The 22,849-nt window shown below is 40.8% G+C and overlaps 1 protein-coding gene across 1 annotated transcript in view; it reads right to left on the bottom strand.

Moving 5' to 3' along the window:
- Positions 1-22,849, bottom strand: part of RCBTB1 (RCC1 and BTB domain containing protein 1) — a 25,166-nt gene extending 2,317 nt beyond the window's left edge. Inside the window, exons 1-11 of the mRNA XM_066176135.1 lie at positions 22,717-22,849; positions 16,391-16,561; positions 15,384-15,534; positions 14,782-14,948; positions 12,057-12,215; positions 10,836-10,943; positions 9,751-9,893; positions 6,792-6,982; positions 3,153-3,279; positions 2,533-2,684; positions 1,733-1,863 (exon numbers count right to left, since the gene is read on the bottom strand). Coding sequence (XP_066032232.1) covers positions 1,733-1,863; positions 2,533-2,684; positions 3,153-3,279; positions 6,792-6,982; positions 9,751-9,893; positions 10,836-10,943; positions 12,057-12,215; positions 14,782-14,948; positions 15,384-15,534; positions 16,391-16,534 — 1,473 coding nt within the window. The 5' untranslated portion in view covers positions 16,535-16,561; positions 22,717-22,849. The remainder of the gene's footprint in view (positions 1-1,732; positions 1,864-2,532; positions 2,685-3,152; positions 3,280-6,791; positions 6,983-9,750; positions 9,894-10,835; positions 10,944-12,056; positions 12,216-14,781; positions 14,949-15,383; positions 15,535-16,390; positions 16,562-22,716) is intronic.

Below are 22,849 nucleotides of genomic sequence, written 5' to 3'. Positions count from 1 at the left end.
GCAGATCTTGACTTGTGTGGCATCTGTGCAACAAAAAGAGACAAGCTTATTAGAACTGAATACTGATGGTTGTTTTTTTTTAATAACAGAATTAACTAGCATTTTAAAGAAAATTACATCATACACATTACAATATTTTGCACTGCTTTATTAAAAAATTCATATTCCAAGTCAATGCAACAGAAGCATACAATAAACAAAATTATTGTGGTATTAGTAAGTAACTCTGGAAAAACTAAAGTTCTGTATAAAACGAAAGGCTGAGTTTCATTTGCAGATGGACGAGCTCCCACCAAAGTGTACTTAATATAGACTTAGGTGAATAAAGGCACAAGGTACAGCTAAGGATTATTTTAAAAGCTGCAAGGAGAAACTAGCCCTGACCTAATTTTAGCCACTTCAGTCAGTCACCAAAAGAAACTGCAGGAGTTTCATGTCATGGAGGTATTTAAAATTAGTGAAGCAGCTTCTTTTGAGTGTTGTCTTCCAGGCACACACCTACCTGCATGAACTACATCAGCCAAGCAATTCCTAGCCCCCTGCCAGCATTGCAGCATGTAAACCCAACCTTTTGTTAAAGCCCAACCCCTCAGCATCACACATTCTCTCCTGGAAGCAGCACTGAAGCCTATGGTTCTAACTTCACTTAGCTAGAGAGGTACAGTGAGGCAGAGTAACTGGATTTCTTACAGCCCTTACAAGCAGAATCAATCACACACCAAAGACCCATCCTACAAACCACCTCTGGAGGTTAAAATATGGGAATCTTCCTATTTTTTTTATGAACTTCTATCAAAGACATCACTATTCACAGGCGATCAGAAGCCACTACAAACACTAACTCAGCCTTTGGGTAAGATCTATCAAACAAGCAACACACTTCAAGGCTCTGAAATAAGTTATGGCAACCTACATGGCAGCTGCTGGAAGTTAAGCATGAGAAAAAGCACTAAGTTGATTTACTGAGTACCAAAAACCTGCTTTATAAGCATAAGTAGCAAGTTCAAAACCAACCAATTGCAAAGTTGCCAACACAATGCACAGATACTACTGAACACAAAGAGCCAAAGCAAGCCCAGGAATACTTCCCGGTTAGTTCCTAAAGCAGCATGTTAGGGATCTCGTAGTGAAGTCAGACATTCCACAGTGAGGAGGTTTCACTCCCCTTGTCACACACTGGTGCTCTGTCTTCAGTGTTTATAAGGCCCATGAAGCAATTCTTATCCTGACAATTCATTAGCATACTCTGAAAACTGGAAGTGTATTTGTACCTAACAAAACAAAAAAGCCAAAAAAACACCCCACCCTACCAACCAAAAAAAATCCCAGATGCACTCAATCCCCAACCTACCACCACCTCATCACACACAACACACAGCCTTACAAATAAGTTACTTAAGGCTTAAAAGCCTGCTTTTCATTATGTTACTTTTTCTTCCTATTTAAACCCTCCTGTCATTTCAGAGTTAGTGTTCCCATCCTCAGAAACAGCTGCATACTGGGTCACCTTCCCAGTACTGGTTTATGGGGAAAAACAAAAATATAAAAATGAGATACAAACACTGTATTTGCCATGAGATGTAAGTCCAACATTCTCAAATTCTAAACATGGCAAATACTATTAAATGAAAGTAAGAGAGAGCTTATATGAAAATGTAACCAGCTGCTTTCCCCCCATAGTTTAAGTCAGGAAGCAGCCACCCATTTAAGAGATTGAACTTTAGAAGTTTACCTCTGCATCATATCTGACAGCAGCAGAGAGCAATGAAAATGCATTTTCCACAGTAATTCCTCTCTTGATAATGTGCTGACACAGTTTTTTCAGTCTGTTTTCACAGTATGAAGTAGCCAAATCCAAAAGACCTGCAAATAAACACCATCGTATCAGTCAGCTGTAAAATGATCTCTGCTCTTTCAACGTCACTTTCTGCTCCTGCAAAGCTCTGCATCTCTATAATGTGCTTTTTCCAAGTAGGTTACTACTCAGAAAACACAGATTACAGGCGAAGAAAGGCTTTTTATTACCTCATTCTGCACTCCTGATAATCTCTGTAAATATGAAAGCTGTCCTACTGACTTGCATACCTAGTGGCAGGCACTATGACATGAGTAAAAAAATATTATCAAGATATGGGCTTGAATTACAGCTTGCTGTAATTGCTCTGCTATCCAAGTTTCCTCCCCATTAGATCTACTGAGATCCTTTGATAGTATGCCAAACAGTAATTTACCCATTTTAGTAAAATATGCAATTATTTTCACCCAGAGAAATAGCTTCTCTCCCAACCTTGACTAAACTGTCCATTTCTAACACTTCATTTCTAACTGTTCATATTTAGTCTATTTCTAAATATGCACCATTTTTGCTGTAGTTAAGTTTCCTACAACAGTATTTTAAAGACAACCTAATTAATCACCAGTAAAACGCATTAAAGGCTAGACTAGAAGCCTTTATTTAGTGATTTATTCTGCATGCCCTGCCCCAGTTTTTCTGGCTGCTGCTTTCTGCCACAATTGGCCCCTCAGCAGTACCTATGGCATCTTCAGGCGGGAGGTCAACACTGTCCGTGTACAGGTACTCGAGAAAGGCACGATACACAGGGTAGGAAAACTGGTCTATTTCTATCACCTCCTTCATATCCTCGTTCCAGTAGGACTGGAACATGGTTCTGAAGTGCTCACACCTAGGAGACAGAGACATCATCTGGAACACTATTATATACACACACAGACAGGAATGTTACATTACAGGCCCCCTGAAACATATTTGGGGCACTCTGCAATACTCACAAATATTTTACCATGCCCCATCAGGGCCAGCAGTGCACATTTTGGTTCTTAACACTGTAGAGTTCATTATGCATTTAAATAAAATTCTTATTTTGCCCATGCTATAGAAACATCTGTGTATACATTGCAATCAGACCAACTTTTTTAACAGAGTTTATTATCCCAGGAAAAACAGGCACAGTGAAAAATGAATGTGGACCACCCCTATTACAATTACTTCATTTAAAGCTATTATGGATATCTGGATGCCATCTATTACAGGTTTAGGGGTCCCTCCTTCTCTCTTATTTTTTTTTTGTCCCTTCAATGATATCCTAAGAGTTTGTTCTGTACAAATAAGAGCTGTGAAACACGACCACTACCTGATTTTCAGAACAGCTTTGTGGACATGGATGTACTTTCCATCCACACGGAACTTCAGGTCTGAGGTCTCTGGGCTGTCAAACTCTTTCTTCAGAGACTCTGCTACTGTTAAAAAGTCTTCATGCTCTACAGAAACAATTTCAAAACAAACAAAAAACCAAGATGTTAAAAGCATCTTAAATGGAACATATACATCATTAACTAAAGCGAGCAACTCAACTAAGAGTGCACCAAGGAAAACAGATCCATGTCAGGGATCCATTGGCTTAAGTAGCAAAATGGGAAGGATTAATTAATCCAATAGCATTTCCTGTTGGGAAGGGCTGCTCCACAACAGCTACAGGCAGCAGTGGTCGGCAGTTCCCATTCCATCCCACTGCACAGAGGTAGCACAGCTCTAAGGGAAATACCTGGAGAACTCCATCACCATGTGGGCACTACCCATGCGATTCCCAGCCTTCAGGCAGCTCAGTGCGTGTGCTGGCTCAGCTCAGCCCTGCCCCCTGACTCACACAGTGCTGCTAATGGGAGCCTGCAACACCCCTGAACTCACTGGGGACGTGGCCTGCAGCACTCCAGCCACACTGACACGGTGAGGGCTGGGCCTGAAAAGAAAACAGGTCACCCCACAGTCACCTTTCTGTGCTGGCAGATTGGATACAGCCTGCAGGCTGATGAGGGCTTTGCCAGGGCTCATTAACATCAACTATCACTGACACAAATTACTCAGTTTATGAGTCAGTGATAACAACACAGAATCCAGCAGCAGTGCTGCTGAAGGTACAACCAAGGACACAGAACCTCAGCAACTTTGGAAGTGAATTAAAGCAGAGATACTACCGTTCTCTTTATTGAGGCCTATGGCACTGGTCCCACAGAGGTGCTACTCTGTGTCTCTAGAAATCATACAGGAGTTGCAGCACAAGTTGTCTAAGGCTTCTGGTAAAGCAAGGCCTCTGAAGTTTTAGAAAACCTAATTTAACCCATTATTTTGATGCATCTTGAAAGTGTGTTTCAAAGCATGTGGCTTCTAAAGTGAAGCAGGAAAAAGAAAAACAAATGGATTTCTACTAAATCTCTCTCCTGTGTCCCACAGGCCTGTATAGTGTCCATCCATATACAATCTGCACACCACTCTTCACCCTTCAGGACACTAAGTTATTTTGTATTTAAAAAGATATACTGCTGGAACAAACTACTCAGAACTAGCAAGTCATGCCTGTGCCACAGAAGACCTTGCACTCCTCTGACTTACACAAATTACCCACAGAGACTGCATCTCCTCTGGCCTAACTAAATCATGCTCCAATCCCTCTCCATTTGCTCATGTGATCTTTTTTTTTTTTTTTCGCTAGGTCATGAGCTTAGCTTAAACTACGCAGATCAACTTTCACTCCAAATACTTTCAGTCCTGCAAAAAGGCTGCAGATTTGTACTTCACCACAGCCAGTCCTGACTGGCTGATTCATTTTTTGGCAGAGACATCATAACTGTAAGTAGAACAATAACCTTTACACAGAGTTAGCTCTCCCCATGAAAACAAAACAACACCAAAAATCCAAACAAACAAACCATAAGAAAAAAAAGAAGGGTTGACTCCTAGGTGATTAAAACGAGTAGGAAAGGAAAATATGCATATGGAAAACGGAGATTTAAAAATGCCCACAGAATTAATTCTTTTGATTTAAATATTCAGTAAGATTGCCAGAATGTGTGGGGAAGAATCCCCAAAGGCTAAGAGGAATTAAAGTGCAGGTAACAGAGGTCAGACACCTGGCTCTACTCAGTCTGGGAATACATCACAAAAACCAGGAACTTGAAACCAGGGAGAGATGTCATAGCTCTCACTATTAGCAAAAGGCAGACTGGATAACCATGAGACCTCCACAAGTGGTGGAGGCAAGAGAGAGCAAGACCAGCACATATTGCAGAGGATTAGAGAATGGAGAAAGTGACAAATGGGATAAAAGCAGACTTAGATTTACTCAGGAGCAGACTGCTCAAAGTTAATCTTCTCTCTCTTTAGTAACTCTACTCAGTTCTCCCCTACAGGTAAGATGCTGTTACTTGGACCTCTACAAATGTGGTAACACCCTAAATGAGAAGTTAACAGAGAGAAGCTGGGTTAGGACAAGCCAAATGCAACAGTAAAGTCTGAGAGACTTCACTGGAGAGAGGTTACTTATGGTGTGATCCATCACTCCCCAAAAACAATTCCATACAGGGACTAACAAAATTAGGCTCTGTTGTCAATTTGAAAATAGATGGCCTAAGAGATCTTGAGAACTGAGGCAGCAGATGTAAGATGAAACATTCTTATTTTTCTTGAACATAAAAACACCTTCATGTTTTCCAGGAAGTGCAAGCTAAGCCCTTTATACCCTATTTGGGATCAAATTAAGAATTAGCAGCATGTGGATCAAAGAAAATCAAGAAAAAAGGTTAGACTTTATTTGTTGGACACAGAAACTGCATTCCACAGAGTAATCTAAGGCAGCATAAGAAGAGAATTCCAACAGAAAAAGCAATTATACAAGAGTCTTGTTTCACAGGGACTATCATTTACAAGTCTGCCCATCTTTGAGAAAAGTTAAACTAAACAGACTTGAGACAAACCATCTCATGAAATGAAAACTTGGAATTCTGTTACTTTCAAAACAAGAATACATAGGGGAGACATCCACTCCTAGAAGGGCAAATACTAAAGAAGGAAAAGCTACAGACTTAAAATCCAAAGTTGTTAGACACCAAAAAAAAAAACCAAGTCTCAGGAGTAGTCTTCCAAGCAGGAATAGCTGAGAAGAAAAAAAGCCCAAAATTTTGTTAAATGACTCAGGATTCTTTCCTGGACCTGAGCTGGAGTTCAAACAACACAAATCTAAGAAATACACAATATTCATTGCGCAATGGTAAAACATGGTTGGCTTTGGATATACACTGGCAAACAACCTTGTTAACCCTACCCTGGATCCCTAGCTGCTGAAATAGACTGTTTTCTTCAGAAGGAAAAACCAACTCGCCACTGAGTTGCCAAGTGTCCCTCCACGTAACAGGCGCCTGCCAGGGAAGCAGCATGCTGCACTGATCACTAACAGACACAGGTTAAAATGTATCTAAAAATCATGGGAACTGTATACAAATAGATTCAGGGGAGGTGGAAAGAAAGGTTGGGCCTGGATAGGCCTGGGAAGGGAACCAAAACTATGTAGATCCTGGAAACAAACGTTAGGTTTCGTCTTTACTAGATTGTGTACAGAAGAAACTGCACCTGCATAATCATCATATGATAAATGATATGATTGTTAATTGTAATGATTATTTGGTAATTGAATGTGATTATTATCTTAAACAAGGATCATGTGAAAGGATATTTGGGGGGCCTGATGGAAACGACAAGAATTCATGCTTGGATAAGACCAATGTATACAATAGAACAATATGAGTTTAATAATTAATATATATAGTTATATAACGAAAGGGTATAAAAACATGTCCCTCTCAAATCCACGCTGGAGTCAGATTCGGGTCTGTATCCTGTACCCCTGATTCCCAGAGCTCTTCAATAAAAGCACCTGCACATACTCATTCTGTGATTATGTGTTTCCATGCTAACAGGGACAGCGGGAGCTGGAGCTCACCTACGGAGAGCAGGCGCCACATGACGGCGGGGGTGGCAAAGCAGGCGAACACGTCGTCCGTGCAGGCGAAGTGGGTGAGGTGTGGGAAGGTGACGGACTGGCCCCGGCACTGGCCCCACATGAACACCTGCCCGCTCTGCGTCTTGGCCGCCGACGTGTGTGCAGAGTGGCACGCCGCGATCTCCACCACCCTGCGGGCACAAGGAACACCGTCAGGCACTCGCAGGGATGGGACCCAGGGATTTCCAAAGGCTTCGCCATAGTAACAGCCAACCAAACTATGCAGCAACATTCTTGTACCTGGGTTTTTGTCCTGCAGAAATGTGGTACTGCTTGAACAGGTGTTAAAAAATCCCACAATGACATTTTCAGATTGCTTGTAGATTTTACTGCAATCAGATATTGCTTTAACTATGCCATTCTTATCAATTGACTTTCCTTCTACTTTTTCATAACCATGGAAAAAGGGATGAAGAAAAAACAAGTTTTGTTTTCTCCCCTTAAAACCAACACGCATCAAACTTATTCTCAAGAAGAATTTTCTTCTACCTCCTTAGAATTTGATTTTTGTAGGTTGACAGAGATCTGACCCACTGCCTGTACTTCAGACTTCTTATTTTGCTGTTGAGCTTACTTTCCTCAACACTGAAATTCAACATGAAACACAGTGCTTCATTTGAGGGCAATGAATCCTTTAAGAGCTATGGTTGTTTTTAAATAAAGTCTACACAGTCCTTTCACCCACCTCCCACAGTTTTTTAAAATACTAAAGCTGCTGATGCTCACTTATCTATCCTGTTCTCCTGTTGCTCAGGCAATCCCTAGATTCTTATCTGAAACATTGAAAGAACTGAGAAGAAACACAATTCCAATTAAAACACCACAAAGACATTGCCAGAGTTTCTGTGCATGTGATAAGCAAAACAGGGAGGTTCCCATGTTCAAAATAAAAGCTATGCTTTCCTGTTTTTTCTCTGTGGTGGAAACACAGAGGATTTCATGCTTTTGTGTCAGAACACATCAACCAGGACAAATATCTTTCCAAGCAATCTAAGAACACACACACAAAAATGTGTGTTCCTTTACAGAACAATATCCATGAAGAGTAAAATTTTTAGGGGAAAAAATTTTTAGCACAATGTTCATATTTTAAGTGCAAAAATTATTTCAAGACTAAACTCAAAGGATCTACATCACTTTCAGTATATGTATCAATAATTCCTGGCACATAGAAAACTGATCAGTTGTTTTACAGTATTATTAACCTCTATGCAGCATCTCTACAAGACACATCATAGAGTATTTATTTTTGGGACAACTTAATTTTTATCACAGCTATCAAGCTAAACTACTTGCTTCTCCAAATCTTCTTTGCTTAGCAGAACAGATTCTTCATTCTACTGACTATACTACACTTCAGCAGTACAGCAGAACATGTACTCTAACACACATATGGTACATGTACACATATTTACAATACATGTACAGGGTAACATGTTAAGCATGCATTTAACACCAAAATTCAGGGAGCTGACCTTCACAGCTGTTCCTCCAAGCTAACACAAAATTTAAGTCTAAACATTCCTTACAAGCTGCATGTGCGATATTTTTCAAGACAGCACCAAATGAAACCTCCTAAGTAACTGCTGCCAGCATTAAATATAAATTACAAAAGAATTACATAAACTAAAAGATCAGGAGCAGCAGTAATGCACTTCATTGGAAATGACAGCTCACCCACTTTTGGCACTGTTTCCAAGGGAGCCAAGTCAAGCAAGATGAGTAAGTTCAAGTGACTTATCTCTCTCTAAGATCCCAAGCAGAAGTTCTGTGGTATTTCCCCCTCATTCATCCATTGAACAAATGCCAGTTTTATTATAACCCCATGCTTGAGTTCACATACAGTTCTAAAGGCAATAGTTCCCCTTAGTTCACTGATGAAATAAATCACTAACAAAACAAAGCTGATCTATCTGCAAATGTACACATTTCTCTTCCACTGCTTTTAAAAGAATAATTCATTTTCCTTCACTAGTGTCAGTCCCTTCACAGACAAACCAGCCCCACTTCAGTGGTTTTTATTGTAATAGTTCTTTTCTTTCCCCATCCCCCATTTTCTAAGCTCTTAAACATTCTCAGTACTATGGAGCTTTTAATTTAATGCTAAGTGGGAGAAACAACAAAAAATAGGAGTTACTTCCCAGATGGGGAGAAAAACCAAGCAGAAGTGTTTCCTAGTTAAGAGGAGATTGCAACTTGAGAGATGTATAGATCAAGACAAGGGACATTAACCTGTAGGTGTACACAAGGGCCCAGAGAATGGGACTGAGGTCCACATTTGTAGGTGACCAGCAAAAGAGCTATCCCCAAACATGAGAATAATGAAAGGGTGATGAAAGAGGATTCACAGGGGTTAATTTCATTCTTTTGTGAGTCCAGGAAACAAAAAAACTACTAACTGGTATGAGTAATAAAAATGGGTACTAACGGTCCTTAGCTCAAGCAACCTTGCAAATTGAGTTCTGTTTTCATGGTGGACCATTTTCAACCTTTCAAAAATTGTTCTTCCTCACATGTCATTTCTTGCAAAGGTGGTGTTTCTTTTCTACCCACTTTTTCTTTTTTTTCTAATATAGGCCTCAATTCATGGCTTGCCTTATTGACTTCATAGTTCCAGTTTTAAGCAAAGGAACCATATACAGAACAGCATAACTCTTATTCATTCATTATCTTTCAGTATCAGGTAAATGCAAAGTGTGTTTGTGTTCAATAACCATTAAAGACAGCAAAGGCATTCAGTGCTTACGGTAAACAGTAAGTTACCATCCTTTTCCAGGTTTTTAACATTAGCAACAGAAAAACAATCCACCAAGGCCTACACATGCATGCTTCCAGTGCTAGAGACTGCATAACACGTGCTCAGACTTTATCAATTCAGAAACAGCTTCAGCAATATTACCTTTCTTTTTCCATCATGATCTGCACGGGGCTGAGCTGGTTACTTTTATTGCCAGTCCCCAGCTGCCCGTAAGTGTTAGCTCCCCAGGCATAGAGCAAGCCCTCATCTGTTAGTGCTAGAGTGTGTGCATAGCCACAGGCAATCTGTAAGTAAATGTATAAAGCGTTACTCCTGAACCAAACACAGACGAGAAACAAAATATCTCACACATTACCCTTCGCCTAGCTCATGGAAAGTATCCCAGGCATTCCTCACTCAGCACCACAATGTGGTACTTCCCAGTACCTGCAGCTGACACAGGGATGTTAGCTGTAGGTACTGCAAGTCCCAGCTTTGTTAATTTAATTGGCTGCTCCCACATAATTTACTGCACGCTAGACAAGTCTCCCCAGATGCTACCTGCTTTCTTTTCAGGTGAGGAACACTGAACTTCATCGCATCTTGCAGTACTCTGAAAGTATTTCAGAGCTAGATTATTCTGAATGCTGTACAGTATGAGTACTCTGTAATGAGGAGAGCTGCAGCACAACAGCCAACAACACTTCAACCCAACTTATCACATTCAACTTTACAGAATGTTCCCAAAAACCCAAGAAATACCAAAATTTAGTTTGATTCTCTAGCTAGGAAAAAAAACCCAACTAAAATCCAAACAAACCTAACTAAACCCAATCACCAAACAATCAAACCCACCCCATGTCTCATCTTTCCTCTCCCCTTGCTTCTAAAGGACTAATTAGAACACTAGAATTAGAATACTTAGAACAAATTTGAACATCTGATTTGCCTTCATTTCTTGTCTTTGACTAGCACATTTCATTCAACTTTGTAACAAAAATGCACTTTGTATCCACAGCATAATTCACTAGTAGTTACAGTAGGTAACTTTAAGTCTTTCCAAGCATTTATCAAAGCGTTTCACAGCTTACTCTCAACGTTGTATCACCAAAATATAATTCATTGTAGCTAAAAAAAATGTCAGCACTGGAACTAGTGAAATCTAGCAGCAGGTATAATATTCCCAAGAGAGGGTCCCAGCAGAAGCTAGCAGCAGGAATGCACACTCCCTCCCAGGCTGGGCATACCTGGAGCACACAGACGCTGTGCAGCGCGGCCACCCTGCACGGCGTCAGCTGGTTCCCGTTGTTCCCAAGGCCGAGCTGACCATTGCCATTGTAACCCCAGCCATAGACCTGAGAGCACCAGGAAAACAACATTAAGCCACTCCTCGCTAGGAGCATGGAGTACAGGTAAGGCTTAGTACCGAGCACAAGCCAAGAAAAGTACTTGTTACTAAAAACTCTGTGCTATTTGAAGAGCAATACAGAGAAGGCTGAAAGATATTAAATAAACTGCAATGACTTACTGCACTCAACTCCTCCACCCTGCATTTGCCTTTTAAAGAAGCTAAAAAACATGTCTTTGAAGTACTAGGAATTTTGCAATAAACTTACACTACACCAAAATCTCTCTCATAGCATGAACACTCTGACTTTTATGCCATCCTTTCTCCTTATTACTTTTCCTTTTTTTTTTTTTTTTTTTTTTTAAGGAGAACATCAAATTAGTTATTCTGATGAACTGATCAGTTTAAATGGAAGTCCCCAGTTTATCTCTAATTCTTCCTTTAGTTTTGTTACAGTGGACACACCATGACTTATGTAAGTACAATGAACGCCCATCTCAGCCTCAGGGACTTTACAGTCCTTCCTTTCAAAAGGAGAAACCACCCTCTGTTTGGTGAGATGAAGTAAAATTGAGGTTACAGTTCATACATAAAAGCAAGACAGCACCATAAACTTAAGTCAAATGGAACACAACTGGAAGGCAACGTTCAAAAGAACATTTGGGGTTTGTTGCTGGTAATTAAGCAACATGTTTTAAAAACAGGATCAGCCAATGTATCCATGCAGAAAAATTAACTGCTTAATTGCACATGCTTTAAAGAAATAAACTGAGACTAATTTAATGAATTTAAAGAATTTAACATAACTTACGTTAAATAATCTATTACAACATGAAGACAGACGTGGTTAATACAACTGTTCAAATTCTTGCAGTTGCAGACTCGGGAAGAATTGTGTTCCAACACACAATTCCTTCTTTGCCATAAGAAAGAATACTGAAAGACTGCATCTCCAGTTCCTTGCAGTGCTTTCCTGCAGCTGGTCTCACAGAAGTTGTCAGGATAACTCTGTCAATACAGCCCTATCCTGAGCACTCCCTGTCAGCATTTCTCCATATTCATGCACCAACTCGGTAGATTCAGGTAACAGAGAATGAGGGAATGCAGCAGCAGCACTTACCTCACCATTGTTCACTACAGCCATGGAGGAGGTCTGGCCACAAGCAATGCCAACTACAATTTTACCCTGCAAGCAGTTGGAAACTCTGCGAGGAGTTGGCTGGTTGGCTGTAGATCCAGATCCAACTTGACCGCAGTTATTGTAGCCCCAAGCATACAGCTGTCAATAAAAACAAACAAACAAAACCACACAGTTTAAAGCTTAATAATAGTAATGATAGCAATAGATGATCTTCCTGTAGTCAGCACCAGATTGGGTAAACCATCCTACTTCACAAGCTAAAATGCTTAAAGTTCATTTTCAACAGATGAAAATTATAAACAGGATTAGGACTCATTCTGCAAATAGGAATACAGCAGTTTTTCCAGCTTATTGTAACAGACTAAAACAGAAAACAAAAAGAACATATTTCCATATTAAATACAAGACAGACTGTAAGACAAAGAGCACAGTGATTTGTCTTTATAATTTCATGATGTTGGAAAAAGGAATGCAAGCCAGGATGTCATTTGTTTCCCAGACACTACATACTTTTCTTCATAAAACTCTAAACCAGGTTATTGCTGGACACTGGACACTCATCATACCTCTTCTACATCTTTCAAGAGCTGTGAAAGAACAGGGTTTTGTCACCCCATGTTCCACAGTAGCTAAATTCTCTCTCAAAGTGGCACTAACAAAAAAACCCCACAATTTCTGTCAGTTTAAAGTTTCTGGTGGCAAACTAGTACTAATACAAGCAAAAACATGAGTTCCTTTCATCTGAAAGTCAGGAGGACAGGGAAGTAGCTTGTTATTAAAAAAACCTTATAACTCTGTGTTTTCAGTGCCTCCAATTTTTATTACATGTATACATGCCCACAGCTTGGCATAAAACTGTTCCTGATGGTTCATTCTCTGGTGCTTCAGACAGTTCAGAAGTTTGCCCTTTTAGAAACACCTTCCACAGACATGCTTGGCAGCATAAGCACACGGGCAAGGTACCCTCATGAGAAGCCTACACACCCTTTGGTGCCAGAAGCTGCCTGTTTACTGCAGCACCAAACCAAGAGTCATTAAAAGTCATTAAAAACTAACACCTCCATCAGCACCAAAAAAACATCCAACCTACTAAAGACAAGAACAGAAGACTCCCCATCAACACAATTCATTCACAATGAATATAATGAATTAAAGAAAGAACCGGTCCTTTGCTTTTTGTTACTTCTAACTGCTGGATCTTTGATTCCTACTGAATATTTGAAGATGCTTTATAAAATACTTTAATTTCAGTAACAGCAAATATTCAGGTAGAGAATGTCAGAAGGTAGATCAAAATACCAAAGGACAGGCCAGAGAAGCATGAATGTCTGCATTACTTTAATTCTATCATTAAAATACTTTTTTTTTTTTTTAGTTTGCACTGTATTGAAACAGCACTGAACCATACCAACCAATTATGTCAGGTATTTCCACAAATACTTTCAGCTTCAACATCTCCCCGAGGCTTCAGGTATATCAGGACACAAGGGGGTTGGCAGCCAAATCTTTTTGTAAAGATGTTTAACACATTTTGCTACTTTCAGTTCTGGTAAAAGCTCAGAGTACAAACAGACCAAGTTACTGCAAGGTACACCAGGGATAGATTTAAAGTACATTAATGAGCCACACGGGTGAGCCAGCTGCAGATACAAACCCCATGGCCAACACAAAGAAATTTCCCTGCCTCCAGTGAGATTTCAAACATGTCACATTTATGACAAGAGACAGCATGGCCTTCACAGGCAGCTAGCACACAGCAGCTGGCACCTCTAGTGTAAGTAATGTGTGAACGTCCTCTCCTTCCTGCACACTCACCAAGTTTTATAGTTTAACCAAGTCAAACATGACAGCACAAAACCTTTCCTAAGTGTAGGCTTCTCTTTGAGATAAAACACAGACCACTTAACTCAATCTCTCTTTCCTACCCTTAAAATACTTGGGTTTACAGTTGCAGTATTATTCCATATTGGACCACAACACAGACATGCTCAGATAACCAGGATGAGAAGAACTGTAGTTTCCCTTTTGTTTAAAATTAGAGCTTTTCTTTTGTCAGTGCATGGCCGAAACCAGATTTTCCACTGTGCACACATTGGTCAAATCTGCATAACTGGAAACTAATTGCATGTGTTTCCCACGACACATAGCCTGGAGCCACGTAAACAAACAGCATGAAGCAGACTTGGATATAAACCAAGTGCTCTTTCATCAGCTGCACACCAAGGTATTCAGAGGTACACAGAGCAACGTTCTTTTGCAGTAGCAATGCAGAAATGCAAGACATTTCTACAAGAAAAACACTAAATTCTAACCCAGTAAATAAAAATTCAACACACCCCCTAACTAACAGAACTGCAAACAAATAAATTACATTTTGCACCTCACAAACCATGTCACCTCTAAGTGGCACATCTTTCTAGTCTCACCCCTGTGAGAGACACAAAAGTTTACTAAGTTGTATTTCCCTTGGTTTTGGGGTTGCTATTTTTTTTTGGCAGGGAGGGTTAGTAATTTGGTTTTGGGGTTTTTTTTTAGTTGCTTTCAAGTCTGCGCTGAAGAAAAGGACATCCTAGTTTGAGGTAACAGGAGAAAAGGTTATGTTTGTAATAACACTGTAGAAACAGGGAGAAGTTCAAACTGCAAGGTCACCTCCATTATTCACTTCAACAACAAGATTAAGAGATTTGAACAGGTTTCAACTTACATCCCCATCCAATGAGAGCGCCATGGAATGATGAGAGCCACAAGCTACTTCCACCACTTTCTTTATTAACAGATTTGTGCAAACTTGAACAGGAGTAATGCCCTGATTGGTTGTGCCATTTCCAAGTTGGCTGTAACCATTATGTCCCCAAGCATACACTTCACCATCTGCGAAAATATTTGTGATGAAAACCACTGAAAATTCCAGGGAGGTTAAGACAGAATTTTAAGAAATTACAAAATACCAACACGAAATTGAAAGGATGTTAACAAAAAGTGAAACTTTTACAAGAATGTAACTATATGCTAGAGAATTATACATTTTGTTTTATATTCATATATCACAGCATATCCTCTAGATTGTGGAAATACATGGAAGTGCACAGGTAAGACAAAGTACATGCTACAACCTCAACAGAATGAAAATGGAAACTTTACCAATTACAAAATCCATTTACTTCCACTTTAGACCAACAAGAACCTCTTAGTGTACATTAGCCAGTTAACAAGTTAATACAATTACACCATAACCTATTCCTGTTAAATGCAAGTGCAACTTAAAATCTCTAACTTATGTTTCTATACTAAATGTTAATTTTCTACCTTCAGTACAAAGAACAACATGGGGTCCACTTCCATAACTGAGACTGGAGATCTTCTTTCCACATAAGGCTTCTAATTTCTTTGGTACTATTGTGCTCTGATTATCTCCAGTTCCCAAACAATTACTGCAATTCAGTCCAAAAACAAATACCTGAAAAACAAAAGAACACTCACTTCAAATGTTTTATGCTCAGGTAGGCACAGATGTGTAATAGTCAGGTCTTCATTAACTGGGGGCAGAGTTTCACCTTGGACCTCCAGGGGCCAGAGACTTCCCAGATGTGAATTAACAATCTCAAGAGTCAGCACAAGGGCACTTTGGATGTTAACTGATGAGTCTGAATCAGATTTGTACAGTCCTGGAAGTTAGGCTTTTTATTTTCAGGAACTGCACCACCGAAAGCCTGAAAGTGTGAAAAGTGGAATACACCACCTACTTTTACAAGCAGTTTGCAAATAGCAAATAAAGCATAACCACGTAAAGTGCTATACTGTGGGAGGCTCATCATACAGGCACCACTGATAGGACTTAGGGGGAAAAAAAAAATTCTTCTCTACCCAGTCTTATGAGAAACCTTCCCATTAATACATCCCAGAACACCTGGCTTGTTTTCATTCAACAGCACTATGCTAACTCAAAGTGCTTCTGAATCATTAAAATCTACAGATAACCTTTCACGGTATTTTTCACTTGGCAAGCCTTAACTTCATTTTCTAGCTTCATACCTGTTTACACTTAACTTCAAACTACCACACCTTCTTTTAAATTCTGCCTGTCTTCAGAAATGCATGTAATCCACAGCTTTTGCCATGTGAAATTATTCTAAATGGTCTATTTATATTGACCCCACACAAAACGTTAAAAAAAAAAAAATCAAAAGTTATGTCCACTAGGTTTTGGAAAACACAAATTTCACACAATGCCTTTGAGAAGCTATCAAATACAAACATTGTGAAGGCAGCTGAAGGTGGAGCAAGCAGCCCAACTCAATGGCAGGCAGGCTCACCTCGTCGTTGTGCGTGATGTAAATGGCTTCGTTGGCCGACGTCCCAAACACGCAGGCTTTCCGAATGGACGCAATCTCTTGGGGGGACAGTAAGGTGAATATTGGCCACTTGCCCACATCCACCATGATGCTGCTGTGGGTCATGACGCTTCTACAAGCAAGAGGACATTGCTGTAACAGGAAGAAAAAAAAAAAAAAGCTTATCAAAAGGAGTAGTTTGTGTTTTCATTAACAGACAACAACGTAAATTCCTTTAGGTGGAGAAAAAAAAGACATGGAGCTCTGAAAGCAAACACTTTATTCTGTATGAAATACGTAATCGTATTTCCATGCATTTAGGTGAACAAAAAGCTAGTCACTGGAAAAACAGATCCTTTTCTTAACAGGGTCTATAAACAAAACTATATCCAATACAGCTAAATATCTGCTCTTTAACAAGCAAACTTATTAAAAATTTGTGATCTAGCAAATATCCACTGGTGGTAGAGTGAAATTCTGAGGGAATATTCAAAGGGGATTTCAGCTGCAATTCCAATTTATAAAATTTTCACTGGTGATTTTTTCTTTTGTAGTCTTACAAGTTACAAATGCCATGTAAGCAAGCAGTTGATACATATGTGAAACATGCAAATAAAAATAAGGCTGGAGCTGCTGTGAACATGACCCAAATCTGCCATCTCTTGTGTAATCAAAAGTTGTTATGGTCAAAAAACTTTTCTGAGATCAGGAAAGCATGAGCTTGTGCAATTATGCAGTGAAACACAGCAGAGAACTGCAATTAAGTAAAATTGCCATCATCTGTTACTTAGAAACAAGGTAGATCACATTAACAGCTGGAAACATGACAGGGTATAGAGATCTTTGCCAATGAACACAAATGTACACAACCTATCCTTCTCCAGTGCTCCCCCTTGCCAGTTTCCTCAGAACAATTGCAGCAGCTCAAGAGCAGAGCTGACAGCACAAACATCCAGAGCTTATGAGGCATCCAACCCTGCACACAGCATCGCTCACACCCTGAAGGGATTCTGCCACTCAGTCTGTGATCCATGCCCAGGGCTATCAGCAAGTTTTGTGAAATGTGGAGAGCATTGGGTGAAGAATTGCACAGAACATCAGTGACAAGACAAATCTTCATCAAACAGTAAAAACCAAAAAGGGACGGGAATCGTTCCATGGGTAAGAATTACAGTCTCTACCCAGATGCCATCCTCTCATCAACACTTAGTTCTTTCCTTCTCATTTGTTTGCTTCAGTGCAACCCAATCCCCCTATTCTTTGCTGTGTTGCTTTCAAGTCTAGCTACCTCTTGATGATGCCTGGGTACCAGACATGGATAACAGTGAGAACACAAGACAGTCTCTCTCTGCTCTTCTTCTGATGCCTGGTTCTCAAACCTGTGCTGACAACCAAGGCTTGGCTTCAGAAAGCCATTTAACAACAGCAGTCAACTGTTATTCAGGGCAGATGTTTCTCGGAAAAAGGGAGTTTACATAAAGTAGCAATAATAACAATAAAAAAATGAAGTTCAAGAGACACTCAGGTCACTGTGGAATTATGTCCACAAAAAAACCCCCAAAAAAAGCCTAACACAAACAAAAACTGAGCAGGGTTGCTTCCTTATCAGATTTCATAACCTTGATCCAACAAACCCAACTCTGCTCTACAGGCACCTCTCTTACTAAGAGCCTGACTCAACCCTGCATTTCACATTTGAAGCAGGTCTTGAAAACATCTGAAATCTCCAGACAGCAAATTCATAATAGATTTATTTGCAGAACAGCTTTTTTTTGTTGTCTTTTTTTAAGTCTACCTGATGACAAGCACAGCACATTCTATACAGCTAAATGGGTTTGGATGCATTTAAGCCTTCTTAATTTCTTGTCCAGTTACCAACACAGGCTAGTTAGCTGCTAAGATCTATTACTTCACCTTGGCAAATCTTTTAAGGTATGACACTATCAATCAATTAAAACAAGGCAGCAATTACTTGTTCTTTTGAGCAGACTGGGGAAGTGTCCCTTCTGACCTCACCTATTTAACTTATCTCATGGAATATACAACTGACAAAGCACAAACGTGTCAGCCTGGATAGTAAGAAAACTATTTTCTTCACTGAAGTAGTTTTCAACACAACTTGTGAAGTTAAGATGTGAAGACAATGTGTTACTTTGCTAGAGAATATCCTAGAAAACTGACAAGTTTTACAGCACCCAGAAAACCATTTCTTCTCTTTAAGTGTAATGTGTTGCCTTTTCCCTCCCTTCCTGATCTGTGTGCTAGATCTCTAATCCATTTGACTTCTCTTCTGTATGACTCAGGTAATCACTGCTCTTTGACAAAACCTTTTCAAGCACTTCCAAAACTTATGCAAGTTAGGATGCACTTCCCACACCTCACAGCTCAACCTGACATCTTGTCAGACAAATACCAACAGATAAAAGCTTTCAAGCACAGGAGACTTCCCAAACTGGAGATATGAGCAATTAACTCCATCCACAGGTGAAGATCCTTACAGTTGTTAACAGGTGCTAGCATTGCTTTATCCAAAACAACTGTGTGTGTTTTCAGCCATTTCAACTGTTACTACAATTCTACAGTTATTTCAGGGGGTTTCCTCAAAAGGTTCTTAAGGACAACTGATCTGCCACTGGTAAGTTTATTACTTCAATAAATATCAATCCTAAAGTCTATCTAGGTTTAGCAACCAATGAAGGTCAACAAAATCCTTAAACCAAACAAACAACAAAAACCCCTTTCTTGCCTTTTGTGTAATATGTACTGTTTCCTCTCAAAGACACACTTTTCCCTCCTCTTGAAATATTAACTACTGCCCTTAGATTCTGCTACTTGCAGGAGCATCTATCATCACTGGCTTTCAACATTTCTATGGCAGCAACAGCAGCTTTTTCCTTTATCCTTTTGTCTAAGGGAGAGAAATTACACACAAACCTGAAAGTTCTGGGCCTTATACACTGACCACTGCTTCTTAACTGTAGTTGTGTATGGAAAGCTGATTTAACTACTTAGTCTTCATTTTCCACAGAAAACAAATTCTCCACCTAGGTAAAAGCACCACCTTTTTCCCCTCTAAAGACAGATTCCTTAACAACCCCAGCCAATTTCCTAGTTTTCCAATAAAAGTTCTGGCAGTCACAGGAAGGGGAAAAAAAAAGTCTACAGTGAGGGGAAAAAAGCATTTGAGGAATCCATTTTTAAATGCGGGACTGTAAATGGAGGGGTTAGTAAAGTAACTCAGTATTATCAAAACTCAAACCAAATTGATTCCAGCATCCTGTAAGACAAACCGCACACCTTCCAAAAGAGCAGGTGCTCTGTGGTACCGTGACTGACCCCTCACACCAAGCACACCCACACTTCACCCTGCACAACATCTGCCTGAACCTGGGGGGGGCCAGGAGTGTGCAGAGCTTCCCCTGGGCAAATCCCTGCCATGAAAGGCTGATGATCCAGGACACTCCAGACACACGGCACTGCAAGCAGCAGCACAGAGAAACACAGCATCCTTCACTCACCCTTCCTGCAGTGTGTCAGACCCACAACTAAGGCTATTTACTTTTCCTGACAGGACCCTGCTACATCACACACTGTGCAAGGGCTGCACCTCAGCTGAGAAGTTGGTAAGATATACCAGATGCAGCCCCAAGCAGTCAAGCCATTTTAATCTGCATACTAATAACTCTCTCAATATATTAGCTCTCAAGCTACTGCTCAGATTATGTGTGCAACAAGGCAGCAGTGGCTCTGAGGAGTATCTGTCATTTATCAACACACTGCTCTTAAGTTAATTGCAATAAAAACCTTATGAGTATAAAACCCCTGAGCTCAAACTGCTTACTCTAGGTGCTTTTTAGAAACACTGCATGCCACCTCTCAGCTGTTAATTTCTGCTGCATGATGCAGAGATAAACAATTATAAAACACAAAAGCTTCATTTCTGCTGCAAAATCAACCAGCAGAGGGAGTTGACATCAACAGCACCTCTTCTCAGGGCTCTGACATCTCCAAAATGATCCAACCACCTCAGTGTCCAAACAGGAACAGAAACAAGAGACCACTCCTTGAATTTCACTTAGGCTAAAAATAAGCAAGAAAAGGCGACTCGTAGAAGAAAGGAAACTGACCTGGCCGCATATTGTGATGAAAAAGAAATGGACCTCGGGCCAGGCACCAACATTAGGGGGAAAACATCTACATCTGCTCACAATTTTAAAGAGCCACACACTTTTGGAGCCTAGGCCTCTCAAAAATTCTGTGCTAATCTGCTGCCTACACATTCATCTCCTCAGTAATTTGCTTACTAAATAAAAAGCCTGCAGGCCAATTCACAGTGGCACATGAAAGACAAACATGAATCCCTGCCTTTAAAGAAAAAAAAAAAAAAAAAAGCAGCGTTTACAAAATGCTTTGTTAAAATGATTTTAGATACCGTTCTACAGAGTTTATAGTTCAGCTAAATAAATCCACGCGGGACAGAACAATAGCCTAACACAATATCCTACCGGGAAAACAGTACCAATTGTCCTCATAACAAAAAAACTACAGCAAACTCCTCAAGGATTATACCCTTATTTGCAAAGGCTGTTGGAACACAATGGCTTGTTTGTTTGTTTCACTCTTTTCTCAGGCTCCAAGGTTGCAGTTTATTCCAGCTGGGCAGCCCTGCTCCTGCACAGAAAAACTGCAGGCTCAGGCCTCCGTTTCTCCTAATTGTCTTTGGGAATTATGAACCGCAGTGAGAACACAAAAGCCGGGATATCTGCCTTTAGAGCAACACAGAGTGACTGGCACACTTAATCCCTTTTTAATTTGAAGTACACCTTAACCAAGGAAGAATCAAATCCTTCACATCTCACCGATCTTCCCCCAGTCTACGTTTGCTTTTTTTGATTTCATATTTCAGCACTGAGAAGGAATATGGAAACAATAGACTATTATTATATTAACAATACTATTGATATTAAGTAGATGTATGAACCAAGTGATGTTACTGAGGTATTCTCCTTGCCAACGAAGAGGCTGCAACCCCTGAAAGCATGTGCCTTAACTTACTTGCCTTGGACCTCACAGAGAGGAAAATTTCTATGGCAAAACTCATAGTGTTCCAAACCTCTTCACAATTCATTTTCAGATGCCCTTAATGAGCCATACAGGGGAGGAAAGAACGGCTGATTCAAGGGCTGACAACCAGACCTCCTGTATGCTTTGAGCAACCAGTTGAGAGAGATAAGCAAGCAAAAAGCACCATCGTGCACGTGAAGGCTACTAAACACGACTGGTTTAGCCACAGGAAACCACTCTTATGAGGATGACAGTCATCCACCCACCATAACAAACCTCCAATTACAAAACTAATTACAACCACGCTTTGCCTTTTTTTTTTCTTCCCTACGCAGAGCCATTAGCACAACTTATCAAATCCATTCACTGAGGACAAGACATCTTCCAAAGCAATGCCTGTCTTTCAACCGGACGCATGGATAAACATTCAAGGGGAAACGTTCATATTAAGGCACTGAAGAACGAATGCATCTTCCAAATAGCTTCTAAAGTTTTTTCCTACAAAACTCTTGTGCTCCAAACACATTTCCACTGACGATCCCTTGTACCCTTTTCTCTTAATCCCACCCCTTGTCGGAGCGATTAAAGCCCATTTTACCTTCCGTCAGTAGAGGACAACACAAGCGGTCACTTGAACTTGCTAAATCAGAACCCTGGAAATTCCTTCTAAAACAGGTAAATATTCCCTTAGTGTTAATTTACGAGAGCTTTCAAAACTGGAACTCTGCAAGTTCCGTCAAAAATCAAAAATCCCTTCAGCTTAGAGGAAGCGCCTTGAAAAGCCGAACAAACACTGTAAACGTTCATAGAAAGCCGGGCGCGGAAAAACAAAAAGCGTTGAGCTTTTCCTGCCCTTTTTTTCTTTCTTTCTTTTTTTTTTTTTTTTTCCCCGACCAGCCGGGTACCTCAGTCAGGCTTCAGGAAGCCGGCGACAAAAGGGAAACACCACGAACCAGGAAAATAAAAAAGAAAAAAATCAGCAAGAACACAGAGTGTTAAGGACATGCAGCAGGAGCCTTCCAGAGGGCTGTGGGGGAAACTGGCTAGCGGCGAGACAGAGCGCGGGCGAGGGTCCCCACCCCAGCCCTGCTGCGGCAACAAGGACGCTCTCCCTCCCTCCCTCCCTCCTCTCTGGCTCTCCCGCTCCACACGGGCACCGCCACCCTCGCAGCCCCTCGCAGCCGCGGTGCCCGCCCGCTGCCCGCAGCGCCCCAGCGGGCCGGCGAGGGGCGGGCGCTGCTCACCCGGTGCCGGCGGCCGGTCCCGGCGGGCTCCCGGCGGGCTCCCCGCGCCCGCTCGGCCCGGCGTGGCCCCCGCGCGTCCCGCCCGGAGCCGCCGCTGGCGCTGCCCCTCACGGCCGTCGGGGCCGCGCGCGCC

Source organism: Chamaea fasciata, unplaced genomic scaffold, assembly GCF_029207755.1.
Source record: "Chamaea fasciata isolate MVZ Bird 193981 ecotype frontalis unplaced genomic scaffold, bChaFas1.0.hap1 SCAF_2, whole genome shotgun sequence".
Classification (NCBI taxonomy): domain Eukaryota; kingdom Metazoa; phylum Chordata; class Aves; order Passeriformes; family Sylviidae; genus Chamaea; species Chamaea fasciata.
Note: the sequence above shows the minus strand (reverse complement) of the source record. Positions and strands in the feature narration are given on the sequence as shown.